The 27,875-nt window shown below is 37.5% G+C and overlaps 3 protein-coding genes across 5 annotated transcripts in view; all 3 read right to left on the reverse strand.

The window, feature by feature from the left end:
* nectin3b (nectin cell adhesion molecule 3b) overlaps positions 1 to 14,908 on the reverse strand; it is a 49,116-nt gene extending 34,208 nt beyond the window's left edge. For 2 of the 3 annotated variants that reach the window (XM_056731530.1, XM_056731528.1), the window contains exon 1: positions 14,779 to 14,908. In XM_056731530.1, the coding sequence (XP_056587508.1) occupies positions 14,779 to 14,872 (94 nt within the window). In that variant the 5' untranslated portion in view covers positions 14,873 to 14,908. The other variant, XM_056731529.1, reaches the window with a different exon arrangement.
* A 3,502-nt stretch (positions 14,909 to 18,410) lies between these two features.
* On the reverse strand, positions 18,411 to 22,321 carry diablob (diablo, IAP-binding mitochondrial protein b). The gene is made up of 6 exons (XM_056731194.1): positions 22,246 to 22,321; positions 21,861 to 21,996; positions 21,149 to 21,274; positions 20,770 to 20,880; positions 20,323 to 20,419; positions 18,411 to 18,982 (listed from the first exon to the last, which is right to left on the reverse strand). Exons 1-6 carry the CDS (start codon positions 22,284 to 22,286, stop codon positions 18,780 to 18,782), a joined length of 714 nt encoding a protein of 237 aa, XP_056587172.1. The 5' UTR covers positions 22,287 to 22,321; the 3' UTR covers positions 18,411 to 18,779.
* Positions 22,322 to 25,680: 3,359 nt separating this feature from the next.
* On the reverse strand, positions 25,681 to 26,640 carry LOC130408233 (odorant receptor 131-2-like). Its single transcript, XM_056731721.1, has one exon. It carries the CDS (start codon positions 26,638 to 26,640, stop codon positions 25,681 to 25,683), a length of 960 nt encoding a protein of 319 aa, XP_056587699.1.
* Between the last annotated feature and the right edge of the window lie 1,235 nt (positions 26,641 to 27,875).

Here is a 27,875-nt window from a genome sequence, read left to right on the forward strand (position 1 = left end):
TATAATATAATTTACACCCGATGTATGCAAATTATGATTGTAAAAATGATTTCTAACTTGATTTGCACACGGCCATGCAAAAAGGAATTATAGTACAATAACAAAGTGCTAAAAACAAGAAAAACTCACTTGATGCTCATGCTCATCTATTAGCTAAAGCTATCAAACAAACACTTCACTTATATAGCGGAAATTAGACAAACTTACCGGTCCAGCAGAAAGCTTGCAACTTCGAACCCTTTTCCTGCTTCAGTGCCCTCCATTTGGGAAAAGCCATGCCGATGTTTATTCGGGTTTTCTGCCGTTTTTTGTCTCGACTTCGCCTTGCTGCGTTGTATTTTCTCTTTTTTGAACGAACAGATTGACGCTCTAACGGCTCTTGTGCGGAGTATGTGTGGTCCGCCATTAGCGCAAATTTTGCTTCTTACTGCAACAAAGAACCGTTTATATTTCTACTAAAAAACACGACAAGTAAATGCTGTTATTGTTCTTCCTCTTCTTCTGCTAATCCTTCTATGTAGTCGCTCTGAAGCTGCCCCAAAAAACAGCCGAAGAATAAGAACATATTCTCGCGCATCCTTTGTTTTACGAAACGCGCTCAGTTTGTCCGTGTAGTGCTAATATAGAAACATGGCTGTGCACATTAATAAATTACATGTAACGGTGTGCCCGCGGTGTATATACATAAAATGGCTCATTGTAAGGTAATATAAACATTTCGTTTCATTTTGTAAGGTATTTCTTCACCACTCACAACATAGTTTTGTATTATATATTACATTTAGGTGAATAAATCCTTCAAAATCCTACACATTGTACCTTTAAAGTGTTTCACTGTTTATGTCCTCAGAGTACAGACAAATCCACAACTGTCACGCTTGTAACATGTTAAGCTAAGCAACTCATTCACTCAAACATTCTATCAATAGATACTCCAAAAAAAAATTACACATTGAACAAAATCAGAATCTCCACACCCATACCAGCACTGACAGGATCAAATCTCAAATTACACAATCATCTCGGATTAAAGTCCTGTTATTCAAATGCTTTTGACAATCCACAATCATAAAAAAGATATCCTGATTTGGCTTTTGAAACTATGCTGTCGCACTTACTGATCACCCTTTTCAATGCATGACACTAAATGATAATCAAAATGAGAGCCTACTAGGAGCAGCCTGTCAGAGACGCGAAAGGGTGGGAGGCACCGACTGAAAATAAACCTGGATGCTTGAAGAAGCTCAAGGTCATGTAAAGAAAATGTCAGACTTCCATGAAGAGGTTAAAGGTTAAATGACAATTGTGTTGTGTGAATGTGTATTAAAGACACTGACGGGCAAAGATGTTAAGGGTTACAGCATTACTGCACGTAGCAGCGGGCTCCGCGGCTTCAGGTTTCACATAAATGCGGTCACTGAATCTCAAACGCCATGAGCAGGCAGCAGGAATGTACCAAAGACTTCAAGTAAGTCTCCACCTGCCTGAATGACCAATTGCTCCATACACATCATAGTGAGATTTGTCATTCATGATGGTTGATGCAACAAAGCTGGGAGTTTAAAATGTGATGCGTGTTTTCTATCATCATTTATTCACCCTCATGTCATTCAAAACTGGTACATGACTTGAGACAAAAAAGATATTTTGAGAAATGTCTCTCTGGTTTTGTGTCCATACATTGGAAGTCAATCGGGGCCATTGTGGTTTGGTTGCCAAAATATTATTTGCGTTATGCAGATAGCAAGTCATGCAGGTATGGAATGACATGAGGCTGAATAAATGATGGAAAATTGTTAGGTTTCCTTTAAATATCTTCCATGTTTAAAGAGATCTTATGACATCTAAATCTAATATTATCGTTTGTTTTAGATGTATTACAATGTGTAAAATTAATGTTAAAAACGCTGTATTTTCCACATACCCTGCATGTTTGTATCTCCTCTTTGACCCGCCTCTCTGAAAAGCTCATTGCTCTGAAAAGCAAGATGTGCACTGATTGGCCAGTAAACCAGTGTGTAGTGATTGGTCGAATACTGCAAGCGTGTGACGGAAATGTTACGCCTCTGACCATATTTGGAACCTCAGGTTCCAAAGCAATTTTACGGACAGATACGGTCACCTTACCCGTCTATACATTTGTGCAGTCTTAGTTGACTCATACCATGAAGTGATGTAGATTCGTGGGTGTGTGGTTACACAAGGCATTTCAGGCAGGTCTGGGTGAGCATTGGCTTTTAGATAGAATGCATCTTTTGTTCCGACACTTATTTTGCAATTTCACATGTCTAATACATGCATAGGAAACTTAACACACCAAAGTAGTGTTGTCAAAAGTCCCGGTACTTCGGGTCCAAGTCGGTACCTGCGTACTGGGTCAGAGTACTGATGCGCTGGCTGACAACTTGTCAGTTGTAAAAAATGTATAGACACAATAAGACGTGATGAGCGGCTAAGCGCCTCCATCCACGAGAGATGCCCGCAGAAATGACAACACTACATTAAAGACACTACTGTATTTGTGCCATATGACCCCTTTAACTAGAAGCAAGTCATTAGTAGGTAGACTTCCAAAAACTGTGTACCCATTACAGCTTGTTTGAACTTTCAAAACATGTTTGAGTGGGCGGACACAAACATCTGACTCGAGTTTGGGGGTTGGGACTATTCGTAAAACAGTGAACGAGGAGATTCACAAAAAACAAAACTGCACATTTCACTTTTAAAGACAAGATTACAAATCTGAAACAACGGCAAACAGATTGTTCAAGAAGACAAACAGGCTTCTCAAAGAGCAGCAAAGAATTGATGACAATACAGAACTACCTCGTTAGCTAGAGCAAGAAGCCAAAGGGAATGTGTGAAGAGATGTGACCGTTGTACTATGGTCCGAGCAGCAGTGTCTTGAAGCTGATGCCCTCACACAGAGATGGTGGTTTTGTGAAGAGTGACTCATGGGGCTCCTTCAGAAAGCTGCACGCTAGCTACAGTCTAGACCACAGAGAGGTCGGGAGCCTGCCAGAATCTCTCCAACAGCCAGTGTGAGGGGGAGATGGCTGCTCACTCCAGAGTATTCAAGTGTTTAAAAAAAGTCCAGGACAGGCACAAGGAACCCCCAGAAAAAAAAGAATAATAATTCACACACGTGCTTTCAATCCCAAAAGACAAATGTGCATTTCAAGCATTCAGCTCTTTTACCTAAATTTGTTCACGAGATGTGGTCTACGGGAATTTCTTAATTACGATGGCTTTAATCATGGAAAGTAATTGTTTTCACATTCGGTTTGCAGCTTTTTAAATTAAAAAGTTTGTTCTGCCACGGCTTTCATCAACTGCTCATTATGAATGCTCTGTTGTCATTTTGTTAAGAAACACCGCAGATTAATCCATGTGATGTCACGATGATCATAAAAATGTAATGCGTGATTTTACGAAGAATGCAAAAACCGTAGCGGCACAATGGCTATTGCAGCAACCAGGGTCATATTCTAGTGCTGAGTCACAGTGTCTCTATTCCACAGCTTTCTGATCATTCAACGTCACATGGTCAACGTTTTCTAATGATTGAAACAGTGCTGGAAAAATTGCTGTTTCTCATCCCCTTGGTCTAAACCTTAGCACTCTTATTTCTTCCCCAGCAAACAAACCAATGTTTCCATTTTACACTGGTTGTCTTTCCATCCCTCTGAGGTTAATATCATTCCATGCTGGGTTAAAATTGAGACCAGAATGCAATATACATGGGTGAAAAAAAAGAAACAGCCCACAGAGGAAGAAAAGCGGCTTCAAATGCGTCAACTATTTCAAGACATTCAGTAAAAAACCTCTAGTTGTACATTTTCAGATATGATCAAGTTTTCCAATACCAGATATTTCTCCTACTCCACAAAGATCTTGAAATTGAAACTGTATAATACTTAACAGCACGCATGCTTAAAAACGCATCGTAGTCGAGACGGTCTGAATAAAACAAGCCTATCATTTCCCCTGGGGCAAATTATAGAGCGTCCCATTTGCGCTCAACCCCACCTCAAGACCCCATTTTTTCCACATAACATAGCAAGTCTCTGAACAGTGAACAGATTTCCTTCCTTTTCCACTTCAAAAACATGCTGCTAATCACACCATCAACTATCCAAATGGGAAGCTGAGCCCTCTGCACACCATTCAACATGAAAAAGCTACAGAAGATTAATGAAATGAGACTTTAATGTGTGCTTCTATTAGAGAAAAAAATTGTTTCTTACAGGAAAGTCCCTGCTGCTTCCTGTGTCAAGCCAATTTCTTTACTCATTCCCTGAATTTCCCCTTACACATAGCCATCCAAGCAGCCGCCTCGCTTCATACGGCCTACATAGATAGCACAAGTCAGCTAAACTCCTGTAATGCAACCTTAAAAAAAAAATGACTGGTGTGGAACACTTTACATACAACACCGTACAACTCTGCCTGCCACAAAAATAGCGTTGGGCATGGGAGAGTCAACCTCATGATTTCAATAGAGTTTGATGTTGCTATGCTAATGATAAAATACTTCAACACGCATGCCTTTGTATGCAGCTTGAGCGGTTTGGAACAAAAAAACAGTCTAAACAAGGAAGTTTCTAAATGGCCAGCCAAACGATATGTCTGGATGTGTGATATTCAGATCAAGCAAGTTAAGTCATTTGTTTCTGCATCGTTTATCCAGATCTGATAGAGAGAGGCTGGATCCAATCTCTGTACAAAGTCCAGCTCTGGGACGCATTAGTCTGGTGAGGACAGATTTGAATACACAAAGAAATGGGTCTCGAAGATCGTCCTGACCGCAGGTTTCTAAAGGGACACAGACGCTTCAAAACAGTCAGCTTTGTAGATGGCCCACCAACTTGTGCCTGCGACAATAAGGAGAAATGAGAAATAAGTGGTTTGGAAGCAGAGTACGTTTGAGATGTTGAAGCGTGGGAGATGCAAGCTTGTCGCTGTGGTAGGTGAAGCAGAGCTCCAATAAGACCTCCTAAACAAACAGAGAGGTTTAAAGCTATGGGAGTTTGGAAGATTTGAAGTCTAGGAAATTTGCCCAGCGTATCATCCCAAATATCCCTGCAAATCCACAGGCCAGATTGGAAAACAAGGAGAAGGCGGGTACAAGCAAACAATTTCAGCATGACTTCAAGACTTTGCCAATGTGGAGGTTGTTGGAAAATGTTAAGCGTGATCTCTCTGAACTACATTTCAGACACCCATAAGAAAAGCAAATGACTCCTAGGAAGACCTACTTTATAAAGGTGTATAATAAAATGGTAGAAGAGACAGACATACCTTCCCTGACATCTTGCAGTTTTCAAGTTTTAAAGATGATAGTTTGTTTTAATTTAAAGGAGTCATGAAGCAGCTAAAAAGAATTGTATCATTTGTTTTGGATGTAATGGAATGTGTATACACGATTTAAGGTTAAAAACGCTGTATTTTCCACATATCGTGCATGTTTGCGTCAACTCTTTACCACGCCTCTCTGAAACGCACGGATTGTTATCAAAGCTCATCGCCCTGAAAAGCGACGTGTGCCATGATTGGCCAGTTAACCAGTGACTAGTGTATGGTCAAAAACTGCAAGCGTGTGTCGGAAATGTAATGCCTCTTACCATATTTGGAACATCAGGTTCCAAAGCAATTGTACATGTACAATTTACATGAACTTACTTGCATATACATCTGGGCTGTCTTAGTCAACTCATATCATGAACAGACGGAGATTTGTGAGGATGTGGTTACACAAGGCATTTTGGGCAGGACTGTGCGAGCATTCGCTTTAAGAAAAACATCTTTGTTTCGACACTTACATTTTTGCTATTTTAGGTGCTTAATTCATGCATAGGCAACTTATAATACACCAAAGACACGTGTTCGCACCATATGACCCTTTAAAAAAGTTGCAAATGTGTATCTCGGACTACAGATCACATAAGGCACTAAATTAACAAAAATTTAAGTGCACAAAACAGTTATTGCTTGTGATGTAGCTTTGAATAAAAGAGTCTGCAAAACAAGCAATTTATCATACAAGAGCAACTATATTTATAGCATCACAATGACTTAATTTCAGAGTAAGCTAGCATTGCAAAAGATACAGCAGAAATGAAAAACAAGAAATCTTACTCCGTTAGATGGGAAAATGCATCTTCTTTCTAGTCACAGGGTGACATACTCCCCTTTAAGTGTAAAAGTACACAATTCAATTTTTTGGCTACAGATGTTTTACACACATGCACACCGCTCTCCATTTTATCATCACTAATGCAAGACTGAGTTGAAAGCATTTGATGGGATGCAGCTGTCAGATTTTCCGCACAAGGTGATGGATTTAAAATAGAGTACTTAAATTAGAAGCTAATACCGCTAATCTTTCAATCACCAGCTCTTTAAAAAAAATCTAAAGACTTCAAGAGTCATATCCTGGAGACTTCATATGCAGAACTGAAACATCAGAAAAATATGGAAGTACATAAGTATTCAACCACAAGCTTCAAGAATTTAAACATCCCCCATGTGCACTATATGACAACCATCGTATGCCAGGATAGAGATGATGACAACAGCATGCGAAGTCGCATGCAGGGTTGCCTATTTGCCCGCTACAACTTAAGCTACCCCACACCAGAATGAGGCCATTTAGAGCTGGAAAGTGGTGACGTCATCAGCGAGAAGTTGCAGAGCCTTTATAATTACACCCGCTGCAAACGTTCTGGTGTGTTTGAAAGAGGGGAAACTCAATTACAGAGCTCCTCTTCTGTCAAAACGCGTGCATTCCAGAGTGACAAAATGAGAAAACCAGGAAGGGTTCCATCGGAGGAACACTGTAATGAAAGACGCCAATATACTAAGATGCTGAGGATCTCAAAGTTGTCTAAACCGGCAGAGCCAAGATCACGATTTGGGCCACAATCTAGATATTTCCATGAATGATAGAGCATGTGTGCACTGACAGTGGAAGGATTTAAGATGAACCAGTTTCAGAAAGTCGTGGCTAGACTAAACTAACTGACCCAGTTGAATCAAAGGAAAGCAAAAATATTTTGTAGATTGTCTTCAGTGTTTACTTGCCCCAGAAATGGTTGACTCCTGAAAGAACAAAGCATCAAACACATCCCCATTTTACATGTATATGTAGAGTCCAGGGCTAGATGCACAGTTAAGAGGGTGATGGGTACTTAAGACTGCCAAACTTGATGGTTCACACCCAAATGCTGCTTAGTGAACAGGATGAACATTATACAATGCTTTTGGGAGGAATGAGTGACCACTTCACGTATCAGCGTGTCGGCGAGCTGAAAAAACCCGTGTACGCTGATAAGCAGGGACACTCCCTTCAATTGTGAGAACTAGTGAAACAAAAAGAAGCTTTGGTTTTCACCAGCTCAAGAGATCAAACTTATACCCAAAGAAAACACGAGTCCCTTGCCAATGATTATCTTAGATTCAGGGCACTAGACTGCGCCAAAATGCTTGCAAATGGCAGGGCTCTGGACTAATTTTTCCCAGTGGTCGCACAAACTTACATTTTTGGTCACACCCTTTTTTATATTAATCAATGACTTTAGCATCGTGAACTCAGTGGCAAATTAACAGAACGATTCATCAACTGTGTTCTGGGTTGAAAACATTACGAAAACAGACCTGTGGGCATGTCGATGACCTCGTCATCAGGTCACATCAACAATAAGACTGGGGGGGGTTGCGTGGAGAACGTTCGGAGAACCAAAGTCTAATCCATTACATTCCAAGCATTTTAGAAGGTTTAAAAAGCTTTCTATTGCATTACATCCAACATCAAATGCTGCAATGCATTAACAGCAGCAAAATTATGACCATATCAGCAAATTCAGCATTTGTGAGTCCCTGACTGGGTTTACGTTAAAAATAGAGATAAATCCAGGGTCAATTACAGTGCTGTCCAGGTCCCTTAGGGCTACATTATAACCTATTGTCTGACCCACACATAATATAAGCATTATAGAAATTCAGCAGCCATATAATACACCGTTACTAAATGGAAATGTAAACTAAGTAAATCAAATGCACACATACGTAAACTTAACAAGCGTCTCATTAAAACCTTTCAGAGCTGTGGGCACACACAAAGAGAGGGCTGAAACTGACAACACACCACATACAAACAGTCTTTTGTAACTCTGCTGCAGAGCCCCTGAGGGACCCCGTGGACTTTCATACGTCCTGGGACAATCTGTGAAATATCTGAAACTGCCGCACAATGCACCAAATATGCATAAACTAGGCCAGTATACATCGTTCTGAAAACACCAAGCAATATGACATTAGTGATTGAATGGGCATGGAATCATACAGCATTAAGGAGAAAAGTGCGGTAAAGGTGGGGGAATCATAAGAGAGAAACACCATGGTAACAAAACAGCGCCTAATCAAAGAAACAAGAATACTGTCGTCGGACTGTATGAAATCTATCTCTCTTATTCATGAAATCGCAGTATAAAATGTCATGTTTTTCCAATAGACATATTTTCAAAGGTAATGTTCAATTAAATATACAATTTGGGTCCGAGACAGGCTTACCCGCTTTATTGACATCGGTTTAAAAAAAAAAAAAAATGCTTCAGTTGGCTGGACTGTCATATTGATTGTTGCTTCAAATTTGAAAATTGTGATTTTTTGGTGATCAAATATCAGTTACCTTTACCAACCCGGATTACAAACTTACAATGTCACAAAAAAAAGGAGTGTTTAGGCAGTCATTCCATTGAGAAGTTACAAATTTAATCTTTAACACTGATGCGAAACATATTTTACAAGTATATACATTTTATAAATTAGGCAACACCGAGTAGTTGGTGGGTAGTCTGAACACCATATTGGTTTTAAGGAAGCCTGGTTTCGACTGGTTAACACCAATAACTAACAGGCAAGTTTGAATGCACAAGACTATCATGGTCCTACAAAAAAAAAAAAAAAAAAAAAACTTAGGGATTAGTCATAACCAACATCACAGCAAAGATCAAGTGATGTCGCAGTCTAGAACAGCTGTTAAAGTAATCAAGCCACAGAGTGAAGTTAGGGACTAAAGAGGGGAAATGTCAAAACCGCTGGATCAGAGAAGACACACAGGCCATCTCCCCACCCACAGAGAGACAGCTGTCTCATGTAGAGGTCAGAGAAACATGGCTGGTCTAGAGAGCCGAGCCAGGCAGGTCATTTTGGAGATTGAATATAGGAATAAACTAAACAGTTCCAGACTTTGGTTTCTTTTTGCTTTAACAACAGCAAACATGCACACAGGATGGCAAGATTCTTAGCTGGCTTCCAAATTATTACTTTGGTGTAATCCTCTTTTTTAAGCATTTGTAGAGGGACAGAAATGAATGAAGCTCAATTTTCTATTGCAATGGTTCAGATTTTGTACACACAGGCTTGAGAGCACATACAGTACTGTAGATGCGTGTTAATACAAAAATCTCTAGAAAACAATTCCACTAAAGCTAAAATTCTCATCTCTACTCCACCACTGACAATTAAAAGACGACAATAACAGACTGAAAGCCATTGTGTTCATCGTCTTACTTTACAATGTTGCAGATCAGCGAATTGAAAAGGGACACTTAAAGTCTTACGCCCCATCCCGCAGGGCAGAACAAGAGGACAAGAAAACGAGATCGAAGAACATCCATGTGGAGAGGCCATATTATGAGAAACCATGAGAAAGCAGAAATAAACAAAAGAGCCATGAAGAATTTTCACCATTCTAAAATGACTTCGAACACGAGATGTTGTTATAGAAAAGATTAAGAATAACCATTTGAATGTCTTCCATTTAGCCAAGACATGACAACTTAAACGCAATCTTACCAAATTCCATGAGTTGCCCAAAAAGAATGCCTTGACTTTATGGTTGGTCATTCAAAATAGGAGTCATAAACCCTATGCTGTCCGAGCCATGGTGCGGTGGTTAGCAGCACATATGCTAGTGGCACATGCCATTAGGATGAAGGTTCAAATCCATCTTGTGGCTTATCCCGCAGTCACATCATGACCAGCAGAAAGAGTGAGCTCACTCTCCTCCAGAAACGAAAGGTCTAAATTAAGTGGAGAAAGCTCTGTTCCAACAACAATGCACAACATGCATGATTTTCACCTCATAAAGAGGTTTATGTTATTAAACAAATATATTATTAAATTACAAATGGAGCCTCAGATTTTCAACAAGCAGAATATAATGCTGCCTTAACGGTCTTGGTGTAAAATTGGTTGGAGGAACTGTTTGGAGGAATCTACAAAATATTGCGATGTTAAAATAATGTTTAGACCGATAATACTGAAGCAAACACAGCACCAGCCTCATCAATTTAGTCTTGATAATGTAGAAGTGCTCTAGGGACAGAAAAGAAGTGATTTAAGCTCTAGAGAACAGCAGAAGATTGAGAGTTGAAAGGATTGAATTAACACCACTAATGTGAATACCCACATCACCTTTTGGTATTTCATCAATAGGGAGGTTCGGAGATGACATATTTTTGTATGCAAAACCCAGAAGAGAGTTAGCATTTTAGACTTTTTCACATCACTCAAAAGCCTATGGGGTTTTAGGAATATCGCCTGAAAATAAGGTCTGTGGTAAACAAAACCAAATAATTTCACGGTTTATTCTATAACATACAACACACTAATTATAACCCTGCTTGTGGTTTTTTAAAGCCTTCGTGTCTTAAAGGAGCGATGAATTAAGACGTAAATTTGAACCCATGCTTTTGTTATATGAGAGGGAATCGTATTCAAACTAGTGGTCGACCGATTATCGAATTGGCCGATTATCGGCGTCGATATTAAGGATTTAGCCGATAATCGATATCGATCATTTTCAAAGCCGATTTGCCGATAAAGTCATTTAATTTTGAAATGCGCTTTTTGGCTCTGACGCAGCCAAGGATTTAGCGAGAGCAGTCGGAACACGTCACTCTAGGGGTTTGCCTAGAGTAATGCCCGCCCACTGCCCCTGATTTGTTGGGACTAAGTCACGAGTCCGGCCAATCAACACGGGAGGCTGCGGAACAGAAAGTCTTTTTTCACTGTCTCACCGAAAGCGCTGCTTCGGGTTCATGCTCTGAGGTAAAGCAGCATCAGACGTTGAAATAAATCTCAATCCACTGCACTGAAGATGCAAAACACTTCAATATAATAAGTGCCTGAATTTCGGAGCAGCTTTGCGGGTTTCCTGCAGGTTCCGCGGGATTTACGCATTATTATCATCATGTAGATATAATTCACATCCTCAGTATAACAATGATTTGCTCTGCAAGCGAGCAGCACACTGCACACGCGTTTCTTGTAATTGATCGAGCTGGCGTTTTGCACGTCACTTAAAATGACGCCATTTCAAAAATACAAGACATTTTAAAGCATAAAGAACTTGAATCGTCGGTCTTCAGTCAGAGCGCTCTCATGCTCATGTTATAGCTTCATGAAAATATTGCGGCCTTTTCAACAACATACACAATAAAGCTATGAAGGCAATTCAATTATTTACACTTAATATATAAATTCAAATTGTGCTAGTTAATCCAATGATTAGCATAATGATTAATTGAAAAGTATTGTATGCAATGTTAAAGTCATCAGAACATATTTTTTTCCATAAATACATATAACTTGTTACATTCAATTCATTTTTTCATTTGTTGCTTGTTGTTTTTTACTGTGTTGCTTGTGGTTTACAAAATGTTCACAGAATTCTGCTGGGTGCTCCCTTCTTTCTTTTATTAGTATTAATATAAGTGTTATGATTAAGATTTCTCAGTCAGAATTAAAAATATTTCAAATGTTTCAGAGCATGTGTTCTTAATTTCTATATAAATTTACGTTTTTACACCATATATATATATATATATATATATTGGTTATCGGTCTAATTTGCATGGAAATAATCGGTATCGGCCTGAAAAACGCATATCGGTCGACCTCTAATTCAAACAAACATCCTGTAAGTGTCAGAACTGAAAACTCTTGTAACTGAAATTACAACTGTTATTGACACCAGGCCCAACCAACGCCAGGTCCTGGAATGCACCCATCAATGATAGGTTGAACACCGCCTCCACAGGAGAATATCAACGACTAATTCTCTAGCCCCGCACACTGTTCCATGTTCATGACAGTACTGAAAAAACACAAATTGCACAGAACCAGATAGAGTGAGCAAGCTATAAACATGCCATTAAAGATCGCAAAATCTTGTGCAGTCAGTGCCTGGTTGTGGAAGAACAGTTGCTGCATGAATTCAATTCAAGTTTATTTATATAGCGCTTTTCACAATGTTTATTGTTCCAAAGCAGCTTTACAGGGGCAAACAGGAAAAACAGAAAAGGTACAACACAGCACAGTGGATGGTATTTATAGAACGAGCAAGATCATTCTAAAAAATAATATCTAATTAATAAAATAAACTTCCTTCGGATTCCGACATTAGCAATGCGTGAATGAAGTTTATTTTAAAAGACGTTCAAGCTCAAGTCCGTAGATCTGAGTAATATCACAGACTTCATTTATCCCGTGCGAATTCGCCACATGAAATACAGATGTAGGGAGGCAATTTATAAATAACAAAGTCTCCAGATACTAGTAATCTCGAATGTGTAACCTAACGTTACCCCTCTAACCAAATTCACAGAAGCCTTTAAATAAGTTTACTACACAAACTGCTATCCAACCATAGCAGTAGGCGTTTTCTTCAATGCGGCACATCCATTAAAACAGACCGTTTGTCGAGCCAGCCTCTAAACCCTGGGAATAGAAAATAGCCTATGACGCTTGTTTGTTTTTAACGGTCAAAAACAATAAGTAGACCTCATACAACAGTATTAAATGATAAACAAAGCCCACTTCATGAAACATTTAAAACGGTGGTTGCTAACAAGTTGCTAAAAGCGACTATGTCCTTTGGCAGGAACGTCAAGGCACAGGTATACTTTTAAACAGCAAGATAGATTTCTCTTCATTGTTGTTCTTCTACATTTTGCCATGTCACACAAGTAAGGTATGCCAATATACAGATTTCTGAGATCACCTACTTCAGATATCAACGTGCACAGAGAAACTCCCTTTAACAAAGAAAAAGGCCTGGGAGAAAATTCAAAGCGCAAATTATTAACCAACCAATTTGAATCTAGGACAAAAATGGAACATGGTGACAAAGACAGAGCAAAAAAGCAATTAAGGCAACATGAATGGGACGAAGTGAAGAGCGGTAGTGAGAGGTGAAGGAAAACTTGGAGGACGAGTGGGTTATCCGGAGTGAAATGCCAGGACTAATCCTCAGCTCCTGTGTGGTATTTTAACTGTTATTCTTTCCTCCTCATTCCCCTGCTGCCATCACTCACTGCAGTGCAGCTAACAACAATTCACGTCTGGACAACCTGAGGACAGGAGACGCAGTGGCCGAACCGATGGACAACGTTATGGGGCAGATGCCCCGCTATTGTAGTCTTCATGGTAGTGAAGACCGTTTTTAACAAAATATCTTAACACAAAATAGAAGTGAGGGTAGTGGAGACTAGTAGACACAAAGGCAACTTCATTGTCTTAATGCATTTAAGCACAGCATGTCATCTGAAACATCAAAATAGGCATCTTATTACAGTAGTTTACCTATAACATTTTAAAGCCTGCCACAGCAAAAGCGCTTTTAATGGAAACTATGGAATTCGGAGTGATCGATCAGGCGCGAGACAAACCGGTCACTATGGATACCGCCCCACAGTGCACGAGCCGGCTGCTGTGTTTTGGTCTGACCTCTGTCTGCGTGTGTCCCCACCACTGCAAAATGATATACACCACAGCTGAAAGATTTGATGGCCCGTTGCTAAAAGAAGGCAACTGCGGTCGTGACAGGTGTGCTTGTCATGGACAAAAAACGGGGTTAACTATGCACGAGCATTGTTATATCATTCTGGCGGGGGACATTTATTTAGTTATGCCCAAGAGCAAACGGAGTAGTGTACAGTAAAACAACACAAATGTCAAACCCTGAGTACTGAGGGGCAGTTTCGATTACACGTATACCCTGATGATCACGTCTGGGGGAAAAACTGAGAATTGCTCATCTGAAGTGGGTCGAGTAAAGTTCTGTATCAACATATCACTTTACATTATAAAACACACAAACACAGTTAACTAAACAAAACATCCGAATTCCTGAAATGTACGTGCACAATACAGCTATGCATATTTTTGACAGAACAAAGAGTGTCACATTTGGCATGGTTTACAAGGTAGGCAAACAATAACCTACATACCACACTGCCAGCGCACAAATGTCAAGGGGTTACCACGAGTAAAGTTATCCGACTATTGTTTAAAGATTTGAGGGTAAGAAAACACCATTAAAAATATTAAACTGTCAGTGATCATTTCGGTTTCTGTTTTCTCGAATGTTTCCATGGCAGCTGAATCTCAGTCCTCGTGCGAGATTCCTGTGCTTAGAATTCCCACAATCCCCCTAGTTTGTGGGGAAATAACGGTATTGCAAAACTGGGAGAGCATAAGATTCGGCTTTGCAATCTATCAAAGACATTTAACGTTTAAATGTGCGAATTTAAGTTTTTAAAACTTTTAAGGAACAAACGACATCGCACGGTGACGTTTCAATAAGCCTGGAAGGAATCACGCTCATGCGCTCAATACTTTACTGACGTTACATGGACCACTGGATTCCCCCAAACTTTATCAAACCTTTGCGCGCTCACGACACAGCAAATAAAGCCCTAGCAAACATACCTGATACAAAACACAGCACGAATAGGATGCTGACGTTCAGCCCGTCTTGAATCGGGTTATTCCTGAGACATCGGGCAGTCATTCTCAGCGCCATATCGCCACCCGTCCTCGCTTTCGTTCTCCTTCTAACTCTGAAACCTCCTCAGCAACAACTCCATAGGGAAAAGGCTGGACCGTACCACTCTGCCATTTCGTTACGGGGGTGTGTTATCTCACCTGAATCTTTATACTCACAGTTATTTGAGAAAAAAGCTCATTGGTTGACGAATGAGTGGCTAACAATCAAGTTAATTGAGGAAGTTGATTTTCATTTAAATTAACGTTTATAACAAAAATCAAGGAGCGAACTAATAGGAACATTACACAAATATTTCGGCGATCTTTTTACCTTAATAAAATATATTTTTTGCTCTAATGTACTATTTATAGTTACTTATATTTATTTTGTTACTGTAAAATCATTATAAACATTTACTTCAAACAATAAAATAATGTGTTAAAAATAATTCTGTCATTTAAATTTCTTGTTTTATGACTTTAATTTCTTGCTTTTGAAGACTGGCGGGGGGGGGGGGGGTCGGCAGGACAGAAGTGTACAAAATCCTTGAGGTTTCACAGATTTAGCTTCCACTTTTCTAGTATTTGTTGTTCGAGGGGTTATCTTGTCCCATTTATGAGGACCACAACTGGGCACTAACCATGCGTTCCTATTAATCCTGTAACCCTAATCCACTCAGAGCCCCCTTCTCACAAATTTATAGCGTCCAATCTGTGCTTCTCTTGGCCCAACGCCACAAGAAAGCCCCTCACCCCATTGCTGTTGCCCTGACTCTACAAAAAGAAATTATCAAACTAATCCTACTGACCAACAAATGTAGGGGGTGGCTTAGAGCTCCAACCCCCGTTTTGTTAAATCGACAATTTGTGTCATTCGTGTCTAAATTACGCAAGGAAACATTTTTCATGTGAATGACTGCTGAAAAAGAAGAACTTCTTTCATATCCTCAAAAGCCCAAAGAAAGTCTATACTCAGGAGAGGTCTTGTATATCTGCCCCCAAAAGGATAGGCTTACAAAGACTCATCCATCAGCATTCATTTCTCAGCTAAATCCTAAAACTCTTTATATGTTGTTTGCTGAATTCATTACCATAATAATATACTCTCTCTTTATGGGTTAGTAGACGGACAAGTTAGATTCAAGTTTAGTTTTTAAATGTGAGGCATGCCTATTGGAAAATAAAATTACTCTAGAGATGTATGCATATCCATGCGTTCCACTAATTTTACCTTATGGGTTTGGTCTGGAAGTATTCTATATTTTATTGGAAAGCAAACTTTTTGGCTAATCGTACCTTCACCATTTATTAAATTGAAAGACAGAAAAACAGTAAAAAAGAAAAAATGGGCACACATTCTCAACTGGCAGAGAGATGGATCTATTTATGAGGTACTCCAAATGATCAAAAAATGTAAGGCCTTTTTGAATGAAAGTTTTATGATGATCTATGAATTGAATTCTAATTTACATCCCAACGTTCTATTTAATGTGTGGTACAGGATCAATAAAGTGCATTTTTTTCTGTCTGGAGGATGTCTTTTGATACCAGATAGAGATACTTTCAGATGAGAAATGCAGGTTGTGACTGTATGGTCTTCTTAAAGGGATATTTACCAAAAATGAAAATTCTGTCATCATTTAATCATCCTCAGATTGTTCCAAACCTGTATACATTTCTTTGTTCTGCTAAACACAATGGAAGATATTTGCAAGAATGTCAGTAACCAAACAGATCTAACTCCCATGGTATTTATTTTCCCTACTGTGGCCGTTAATGGGATCTGTTTGGTTACTGACATTCTTCCAAATATCTTCCTTTGTGTACAACCAAAAAAAGAAATGTAAATAAGTTGGAAACAACGAGGGTGAGTAAATAATGACAGAATTTCTTTTACAGGTGATCTACCCCTTTAAAGAAAACACGTTACAGCTTTTTGATGGTTTTATTTAAATTTTAATGGAATTGACGTCAATTAACATCTGTTTTATTTTTTGTTTTTAATTTAAATACATTTTCATTTGATAAAGCTTTGTTATCTAAAAACAAAGAAGTTGAATACCGGGCAAGCTTCCATCAAAGAGGTTTTGTATCTTTAATGGTGTGATGCCATGGTTACACTCAAATGGTAATGTATCCCAGACTGAAGTGATACTGCAGTTGATCTAGTCTTCATCTTGCTTCAGAGGTTGTCTTGGAGCCATAACAAATGGACATACTTTAGAGCACTTGAGGTGTAATTGCTCAAACCTGTCCTTTCAAACTCTGCTGAATCTTTTCATAATTTTTCTACCAAATGCACAGAAAACCATTAGCGCCCCTTGATGTGGAGTATATTTTACCTCTTTAAAAAGGGATATTTCTTTAATTCTCCGAATTTAAGATGCACACCGAGGATGTTGCCTGCTCCAGGAATGTTGCATGAGTCCTCAAGGACCCTTAAAAAAGGAGGTTTGGTGCTGTCTTTTGTACCAACACGATCTGACTTAACTCCCTCACTGCAGAGCACACTATAGTTCATTCAAGTACATACACTGCAGAATTTCTTCAAGCTGCAGTTTTAAACATTACCTAGACAAGTAACATAGAACAGGTCTCCTCCGAAAATAAATAATGTGCCTGATGTTATGATATAACATGCTAGCAATACTGCACTTACGCACAGAACAGTTGCAGCAAATAATTGACTTGGAAAGTAAAAGGCAGAGGAGACATTTGGTCAGATAGGACAGCAGGCTAAGAGAGGACACTATTGCATGAAACAACAAACAAATCATGTGTAAAAGAACGCTGTAAAATTGAATTAACCATATAAAAAATTGAAATGAATTTTCAATTTTAGCCAAAGATGCCACACTAAAAAAACAAACTGTGAACAATTTATCCTATAGCACCCTCTGCTGGCTGAACAACCTGAACAATGTAGTCATTTTGATAAAATAATAGATTACCAGGCATACCCCAAAATACGAGTATAATATGATTATTCGCTTCATAGGACTACGTGTTATAATCCCTAAATGAATTGCCCAATAGAATTCCACACGCTTTATGTATGACAGGGGAAAGCAGTCAAGAATATGAAAGAGCAAAGGAGGTCTGAGGTTTCACTGGGTTCGTCGGCCATCCTCTGTGTTTGGTGGAGAAATGATAATAGAAATACATAGGAATATATTAATATGTAAGTATACAAAATTATTATATTAATATGTTGGAAAGCAAAATGAATGTGTGACTAGTGAAAAGATTGAACACTCTGGAACACTCTTTTCTGGTGAAAAAGATTTAATGAGTGAAATAGGAAAACATCATTACCATCATTACTAATAATATATTGCGTAATTTATATTTAATTATATACATTTAAATAAAAACATGATATGATACCCGTTTTTTCTGCATCTAATGATTTTATTTTTATAATATAAAGGCATTATTACAAAAACATATCCCATCCAACCAGAAAGTAGAAATACTTGCAAGATTCCAGAACACTTTATTGCTTGTTAACAAAAATTGTAAATCAAGAAAAAAACAACCCCAAACCTTAAATTTAATGAAAAATAAAAGCAGAGAACGTGAAAGAATTTTAATTCATAAATATTTTGCTTATCGTAGTGCATAAAAAACAAATATTTTTTAAACAAGAAGTAAATGTTTTTAATTATAATAGGTATTTATTTATTTTACTAAGTATTTATTTTTATTCATTTAAATTCTGATTGACTTATGACATATTTAATTTCATCATTAGATAATATAAAAGCAAATCATTATTTCACATCATTTGTCTCGAGTCATGTTAAGGAATATTACTCAAGACATGAACATAGTCATGTTTCCATTGTTAAACAGAGCTGGTTTTGACTTTGGAATTGTCACATTACTCAAAATGTTCTTGACGTCATTAATTAATGTCATGTCTGCTAAATGACTAAATGTCATTAATCCTCTCGCAGATATGCATCTGGGATGTCCTCATCTTCCTCTGTTCCGGTGCTTTGGGAATTCTGAAGCCTCCTACCATCAACAGCTTTAGAGGCGTTGAGTTCTTTCTCCGCCTCTATGGACAGCTTTTGAGCATGTTTTACCTGGGACTGTGAAACCTGTAGATTAGCCCGTACTGTTACAGAAGCTTGATCGGCACCTAGTGGGGAAAACAGTTAAATTATGAAGTAATTCTTTTTAATAGTGCAATACAATGGCTGACCACCAGGAACGACCCTGCTCTTGGTGAGCTTGAGCTACAATCCTGAAGATTTGAGCTCCGACCCCAACCAAAGACAGCTGCAGCAAATAATCAGGAGGTGCTTTTCAATTTTTATATGTGCATCCTCGTTTCCTTTCCAACCATCTTAGCTCCAACCATTCAGGATACAAGGGAAGGGAGCAAGGAAAAGACGGGAGGACAGAGGAATTAAAACAAGTCAAATGGCTTATCATTGCTATCTCTAGTGTCCTTTCACTGCAAAGCACCGTCAATTAATGATGACTGTACACATTGCACATTGAAAATAAAAATTAAGTTTAATAGATATTTTAGACAGAGTTTATAATCTCCACTATATTAAATAAAGTAAAAAACATGCTTAAAAGTGCTCAGAAATGTATATAAGGTATGTCAACGTTATTCCATTCCATTCCATTTTCTACCGCTTATCCGAACTACCTCGGGTCACGGGGAGCATGTCAACGTTATGTTCAACATAAATATTATCTATATTAATAAATTAACTATATGAATATTAACTATACTGTCTGAAAAAGGTCTACATTTGCAGTAATATAATGCATAATTATCACATTTATGCGTGTTTGAATATGATCTAAAGATGTGACAATGGGAACTTGGGGGGGGGGGTGTTGGTGATTTCCACTTCCGCAAAGGAAACACCTGTGTATCCTTCGCTCATGACTCCTCAGAAAGCCACCTCTCCCCTCGACTCCTCCCGGTGCAATAAGAGATGGCTGAGCTCGATTGGTTACCGGGTCATAGGATAGAGGAGCGAGGAGGCATATTGAATAGCACCCATAAAATTTAAGCGTTAATTGATAATTACAAACAGATGCGTTGAAACAGGGTTGGAGCTGCAGTCTGCAGGGCAGTAGCTCTCCAGGAGCAAGGTTGGAGACCCCTGCACTAATTGATTGCAGAAAGCTGACTTTTAACCTTGGATGGTTCACCCAAAATGATGTCGTCTTGTCATTTCAAAACTCCGCACACAAAAGAAGATATTTCAAAGAATGTAACCGAACAGTGGCAGCACCCATTCACGTCTGATGTATGGACACAAAACCAATGCAAGTCAATGGGTGCCAGTTAAGAACATTTTTCAAAACATATTTTTTTGTGTGCTGTGGAAGAAAAAAAGTCCTACAGGTTTGAAAAGGCATGAGCGTACCTGATGACAGATTTTCATTTTTGGGTGAACTATCACTTTAAGGCCGAACAGCCTTGGACTGTATAACACTGAGTGATAAACTTACCTGCATTGAAGGCTGCCTCTGCTGCCACCTCTGAGAGATTTATGGCTGTCATCCAGAAGGATTCAAATCTTTCACAGTCTTTCTTCTTCTGAATTATCTAATTAAATATGGAATAACAACCTCAACTTTAAACTATTTTAAGAAAAGTTGTTACATTATATGTATGACATGAGTGTTATTAGAGATGTATTTATGTGATTATATATATATTTATATATACAGTCTCAGAACTCACAGTTCAATGTAACAATCCTCAAGCAATTGCACTTCTTCACAAAAACTTACTTACAAACTGTATTCATATTTTTCAACTTTTGTTCAGATGCTAACCGCTTTTTTGAACCTAATCTAATCAGTTGCATGTAATATTAACATAAAACTACTTCAAGTAATTCCAATCCTTATTTAAAAGCAGTTAACTTTGCACCATGTGACGCAAATTGTTACCTCTTGACGTTGCATAAGAATGAATTGCCAAATAGCCTCCTCTTCTGCAGGGCTAACTTTGCTGATGGATTCCAAATAGTGGTTGTGTAACGTAATAAGACTGCTAATTGCCTAGAGAAGACAAGTACATTGTTCATGTTTTTTGTTATGGGAACACTTCTAACATGGAGAGGACAAAAACATGCATATTAATCTCAAAAGGGGGCTCGACCAGGAGAGTAAATCCAAATAGTGACAAAAGTCGGCACACCAGATCTCCAAAAATATAAAAATACTTTATTATTCAAAAGACTATCTATATTTTTGGAGCTCTGGTGTGCCGTCATTTAACATTTCTAACATGAAAAACATCAATACATGTTCCAATTTTTGTGTTTACCTTTACATAACATGTGAGGGAATCGAGCAGTGCTAGGGTGGTTTGTGATAGGAAAGAATTAGAGCTGTCAGTAACCAGAGATAATGATCTTCGTACCAGCTCTTCATGCGATAGACTTTCTGGTTTCTAAATAAGAGAGAAGATGGGGGTTAAAGGAACAGTTCAGCCAAAAATAACAATTCTGCAATGCCATGTTATCTAACACCCACACAAGTTTCCTTTGTAAACAAAAGAAGAAATATGATAAACATTCATGCATTCTTTTTTCACACAACCATTGCTCATTACGTCCACATTTGGACTTCTAGCCCTCCTTACCATCCACAATTTCTATCCAATATGTTATTCTAGAGCTTGATATAACTAGAATCACATATATCCATTATAAAATCAACCAATATCTTCAATATCTTGATATTATGATGAAAATGTATCTAAAGATATTTCTAGCTCATGTTTGTGAGACTTGCAATAAAACCACGAGTACATTGTACTTTTAATGCTATTTCTAATAATGTATAAAGATAACTGTGGAAAGGAACAAATTACATTTGACTTGACTGACTTTTAAGGGCCCCTTAGTTAAGAAACATTGATGAATGCATATTATAGAATACTTATTATGTGTGTTTTTCAAGTCTGTTACTGCACGTTTAAATTATAGGAGGTTATTACAACTAAACAGTACAGAATGGGATGTCATGGTTCAGACCTGTATGAAGGGAACAGCACACAGAGCTCCTGTGACACTCAGTGTCATCCAGTGTTTTCTCAAGACTGTGGGCAACACAGCGATTCTCCGGCGGCTCTGACAGCAAACGCTCCTGTTAATGAACGAAGACACACAACTACAAAAGACATGAAAAAAGTGTTATTACGGTAGTAAGAAAATAATCCACTAAAACAGTTTTAGTTAGTTTAGTTAACTTCATAAAAGAAATGAAAGCGCAATTTCTGCTTCGACCAACAACAACGTCCAGGGGAAACTACCACACGCGTGTAATGAAATAATAATCGCTTATGATTACTATACAGAAATGAAACACAGACTACATAAATAATAATAAAATAAGACTTATAGATACATTGTACACGACCTTAGTCCAGCAGCTATTAATTTCCTTCTGTTCGCCGCCATGTTTGATCAAGGAAGTTGTCAAACTTGAAAACGCCCCCAGCAGGAAGAATGGAAGAACTACAACCAGACACTGGCTATTTACTGTACAGTAGGCCTGCTACAACATGATTTATAAAAAAATAAACCTCGTCTATATCGAATCGAAAGCAAAAAATGACATCTTCAGGAATTCAAACGATAGTGTTGATAAGTTTATTCATAGGTCCTGTTTTACAGGTCGTACACGCTTAAAAGCATTCACCCTTACAGGAAATGGATTATCTATCATAACATTGTTCTTCATAGTTAAACGACAATACGTGTAAGTTAAACGATGATTTTATGCAGCTCATTTTTACCATGATATTTGTGGAAAAACTACAAAGTTTTTCACAAGTATCATTCTGCCCCTCAAAAAATTATACTTTTACTATAGGCTAATACAACCAGTGTTAACGATTAATTCATCCAGTTTTGGAAAGATAAACAGCAATGAGGAATTTGTTGTCAAACGAAGTAGCCTCCCTTAAGAGAAAAAACGTGAAAGTTTTAATATGACGTTTAATATGAAGTCTGGTTTTATGAACCACACACTACTGGTGACTCACAATATTGTACAGCATCAGCTACAGGCCTAAGTCATGTCCAGATGCCTCATTTCTGAAATTATAGCCATAAATATTGGCCTTAAAAGTCCAATTAGCCTGTCAATAACAAATGTGTTTCTGTGTATTCTGAAGGAGCACAATCCCAGAGGACTAAGATCTCTGCTGGAAAACAACTCTGTCAGTCTTTACCTATTCCCAAACAGTCTTAAAGACAAACATCTATCTAAGTTAGTATAAATATTTAATGTGATCTTTTACTTGTAATTACACTGTGCATGTTTGTCATGTCACTCTGGAGCTTTTAGGTCACAAGACACAATTTGTTTTCGATGAAACCAGAAGGGATAAACCATGATGTTTTAAATTCTTTGTATAGTATGTCATTGTAATGACCCCATAATTTACAACATTTTGGCAATTTGCACTACCTGTGCTATTTGTAATAAACAGTATTACTAGTGCTGGCATTTACGTTCTGATTTAATATCATGCATTGATGTGACGCCAGCCATATTGCGACAGAACGTCCACCACACACCAGCTTATTGGTGGAGAGGAGACAGAGTTACGAAGCCAATTAGTTAATATACTATAAAATGTGCACTTATGAGTTATGACAACTTTTGTGATACTATGAGACTTAACAGAATTAAATCCTATATGAATATTAAATTACCTCAAATCTTTTTTTTAACCATATTGAATTCTGAGCAACCAACTTGTCTGTTTCTCCGCCATAACTGGGCCTTTGTTATCATAAAGTTTGGTAAACATAGTTTCTCAAGATACATTGATATTTGTGTGAAGTGAGTGCTTTAGCCAGAGCAAGCTATTTTTATTCACAATATTTTTTTCTCATTCTGGAGGTCTTTTTAAAAACCTCTCCACAACAATCTGTCAAGCATTATGAAACAACATAGTAAACAGAAATAGGATAAATTCTTTGTAATTCACCTTTTGTCATGTTCACAGCAAATGAAAAGATGGATCAAGTTGTCAGTAATGCAACAGTAATGACACTTAATTTTTTGTCTGAGTTTTTTTTTTAAGTAACTATCCCTTTAAAATCCATTTTGCATTTTTTGTTGACAGATTTAATGTTAAATTTGATGCACCGGAGATCAACTATTTTTTATATCTGCAGCATAGGATATTTTATTCAAGATGTCAAAAATGACACTCAGTTCAATTTCTCAATTTGTTAGATCTTATCCTGACAGAACGATGTGAACATGAGAAGTTGAGTAAGTGAATCACTGTCAATTTTTTTCACATTTTCATTGTCTCAGTTTCATTTTTTTATGTTGACACAGCTTGTAGTTTCTGAATTTGTTCATTTAACTAACATGAATGTCCTCAAATCATAATACCTATTAGGCCTACAAAGGACTTTTTCCGTGATTGCAACCTGTGGCTGACAAAAATCTTTTGCTACAGGAAACATTTTAATAATGTCAGTGTTGTCATTGTATTTTTTATATCCCTGCTCCAAAACATGTTTTTTTATTTAAAATTGTATGATTTTTCCTTAAGCATATGTAACGTAGTATTTTAATAGGCAACTTCGGCCATGTAAGTCTTATATTATTATTAACCAAACTGGCCACATGGATATAAACTGCTAAATCAGATGGAGATTCTAGACCCAGCTGTAATGGATGCAACATAGCATGTGGTTTTGGCAGATGTCTTAGAGGAAGCTATTTTAACCTCAGCTGCAGTAGAACATGCGTATACAATGTCATCCCACGAGATAGATTTTAATACGGCCAACATCAATTAAAATATATGTGACCCCAGTCTGTGAAAACCAGGCTAAAGTCTCAAAATCTAATTCTGAGATAAAAGGCATCAAAGTTTGATTTTGAATATTAATTTCCCTCTTATTTAAATCTGTGTCATGGCTTCGCTCAGTCAAAATGAAGATATCAAGGTTTTTATTTTCACTGTGTGTTCTTTTTTATAGTCTTATTTTAAAGTAAATGACAAAAAATATTTTAGCTTGGTTTTTACAGATTGTGGCCCACTTTAGATATATACATATCTTATTGTGAAACTTTTCTATTAGCCCAATGAAGCAAAATAATCATGGATGGATAATGCATTTTAATTGATAGCAGAAATAGGTTGCTTCTTCACAGAACATATATGTTGCTGCTTCCATGACAGTTATAAATATACATTATTATAGCTGAAATATATATACAATATATACCAAATAGCTCAATAAAACAATGTGTATTTTGAAAAGGTCCTTCGCAAACTTAGGGAGAACTCATAATGGTATTCATTATACAAGGTTTCTATAAACTGTCTCAATTCATTTTGTGACATCAGTTACCTTTCACTTCAGAGCACATTCAAATGCCATGAATGCAAAAAAATCTGAAGGCTTCCAGTGAAAATGTGTACAGTACAGTGAAGTAACAGGACCAAAAGAGGAATGTAATGAAAGCAAAAGTCAAATGCATACACAACATTGTTCCACTGTTTGTAATCAGACGTGGATGTAAAAATTGTATGTTGCAAATAATCCAATGTATTTCTGTTTATTTAAAATACTCTGATTCGAAGTCTAGGAAATCTGGGAAACATGGTGACAGATGATTTATATGTTTGCTAAGCATGGTACATGCTTGTTAGATGTCATTTTTAAGTCTTGTTAAAACAACAGCATTACCAAGTCACACATTAATTTTACAATTAGAAAATGATATTTTTCATTAATAAAAAAGGAAAGCCAAAGATCATTTTTTACAAAAGCATTTTAGGAAACTTCAGTACAAAGTCAGCACAAAGTGCTATTTTCAAATCCCTGCTACTAAATGTGTCTCTGTAGGACAAGTGTTTTGCTTTTTGAAACCAAATGTAAAGTAATATTTGAATAAACAGCTAAAAGCTTTATCTCTCAAGCCATATATGAGAGGACTTAGACATTTGGGGAAAATTATAAAGACTACAAAGCAAAAATACATGATGTGTATCGTAGTCATATAGTCAAGATAAACATAAATGGCCTCTTGGATAACACCTACTAACAGTGAAGCAGCGCCAAGACCCAGCTGTATTAAATGCAACAGGACAGTCTTATTGGCTTTTTTGGCTGACATCTTATCGCATGAGGCTGTTTTAGCCACAGCTGCAATAGAAGCATAAGTAAAGATTATAATGATACACACAGACAAAAAATATAAACAAGTAAAAGCTATGTCAAGTATCTTATATATCGGCAGTCTGAAAAGAGTCGTTCTTGAGCAAAACAAATTCATTGCTGTGTTTGTAGAATCAAAGGCATAGAAAATAGTCATCTCAGATAAGCATTGAATCAACCCAATCAACCAAACAACACCGATGGCCATGTTAGTTCTTCTGTACGTGGTGATATCTGCATGCCTGAGAGGAAAGCAGATGGCCACATACCTCTCCAGTGACATCAAAGCCAGATTTAGGGTTGAGACGTGAAAGAGAGCTGTTGCAACAATAAGAAGTATGAGACAGACATTTTTCACAATGAAAATCCTACTTACAGCACAAACAAACAGTAGTACACTCATAAACAGATTGAGAGTATCGACCCAAAGCATGTGTCCGAACAGAATGTAACGAGATGAATCCTGGAAAACAGTCTTTTTCCGTAAGGTGAAGAGCATGACCCCGTTGACATAGAGAAAAATAACACATGGGGTCACAGACAAAAAAGTCTTCACTGGTACATCTCGGTCGAAGAGCAATAAAGTCTGAGTGAGGTTAGTTTTATTATTAGACATCCTCAGAAACATAAAAAAATTATTCAAGAACAAAATGAACTCATTTATGGTTAAACAGTATAAAACTGATTGAGAATAATGTAGTCATTTACAAAGTCTTTACAGTTCTTCCCTCACATGTGTTGTTGAAGTCACAGAGAGCATATCACGGGAAAGCTGCCAGAGCATCACATATTTAAATACTGTTACACTCATGGGTGTGGATTTCCTTGGTCAAATTTTGAGGACAAAACTGTTTAAGTAAATCTGATACAACCTCCCTTTGGGGGTAATCCTCAATGGGATTATTGATTCATAAATAATAAATGTTGTTTTTCTAAAAATGCCATTTTAAGAAAAGAAATTCCCATCTATAAACATACAGTATGTACACCGTTTTGAATTTGTCATTACAATTATCAGTAATCATTAAAGTAATTTCAACACGTGTCTACATAAGATGCTAAGCACAGTAAGTGTGTTTAGATTTTTTTGTGAGGTCCAAAATGTTCTCAGTCTTCAAAGATTGATCAATAGTTCAATGAAACCTTCAATAGTTAAAACTGCCCATAAATGTTGCAGATGATGTTAGTCTTTAAAGGTCCAGGGAGTCTTCAGGGAAAACTTGACAGACAAATGAAAAAAGAAATACCCGCTCTCTTTCTTTTAACAGTTAGTGGTCTAGCTTTTGTTGAAACCAGTAACTTTGTATTTTCACTCATTGTTTTATTGCTCCTGTATGACATAGCGTTTATTGTTCCTTTAACTCTTTGTAAGTCGCTTTGGATAAAAGCGTCTCCTAAATGTAAATGTGTGTAATTTTTAGTGGTGGGCATAGATTAATTTTTTTAATCTAGATTAATCTAGATTAAAATGGCTCATTTGAATTCTGCCGAAGGCATTCAGAATATGTGTGCTACCCAAATAATGACTAAAAGTAAGTCTTTGAGAACGGGTTTCTCAAGCCAGGTGGCGCATTAGACCAGGGGCTCATCTCCTGTTTCCAAAATACATCACAAACTGCTTGAGAAAGCTGTTCAACTATGATAATTGGTAATGAAAATTAAATTATGTTCAAGAAGATGAATTTGTGTTTACTTCCGCATTAGCTAAGGGATGATTTGCGTTTAGGTGGTACTTGAGACTGGAAGAGCTCCTACAGTACATTTACATTTAGTCATTTAGCAGACGCTTTTATCCAAAGCGACTTACAAAGAGTGAGGGAGCAACAAGCGATATGTCATACAGGACCCATA

This window comes from Triplophysa dalaica, chromosome 19, assembly GCF_015846415.1.
Source record: "Triplophysa dalaica isolate WHDGS20190420 chromosome 19, ASM1584641v1, whole genome shotgun sequence".
Taxonomy (NCBI): Eukaryota; Metazoa; Chordata; class Actinopteri; order Cypriniformes; family Nemacheilidae; genus Triplophysa; species Triplophysa dalaica.

What these genes read in the sequence shown, in the direction of transcription:
- diablob (XM_056731194.1), bottom strand. Translation starts at nt 22,286, where the DNA reads ATGGCGGCGAACAGAAGGAAATTAATAGCTGCTGGACTAAG. An exon ending in GTGCTGTTCCCTTCATACAG is followed by an intron (nt 21,275 to 21,860) that starts GTCTGAACCATG and finishes TCTCTTATTTAG; the next exon opens with AAACCAGAAAGTCTATCGCA. An exon ending in AGAGGCAGCCTTCAATGCAG is followed by an intron (nt 18,983 to 20,322) that starts GTAAGTTTATCA and finishes TTTCCCCACTAG; the next exon opens with GTGCCGATCAAGCTTCTGTA.
- LOC130408233 (XM_056731721.1), bottom strand. Translation starts at nt 26,640, where the DNA reads ATGTCTAATAATAAAACTAACCTCACTCAGACTTTATTGCTCTTCGAC.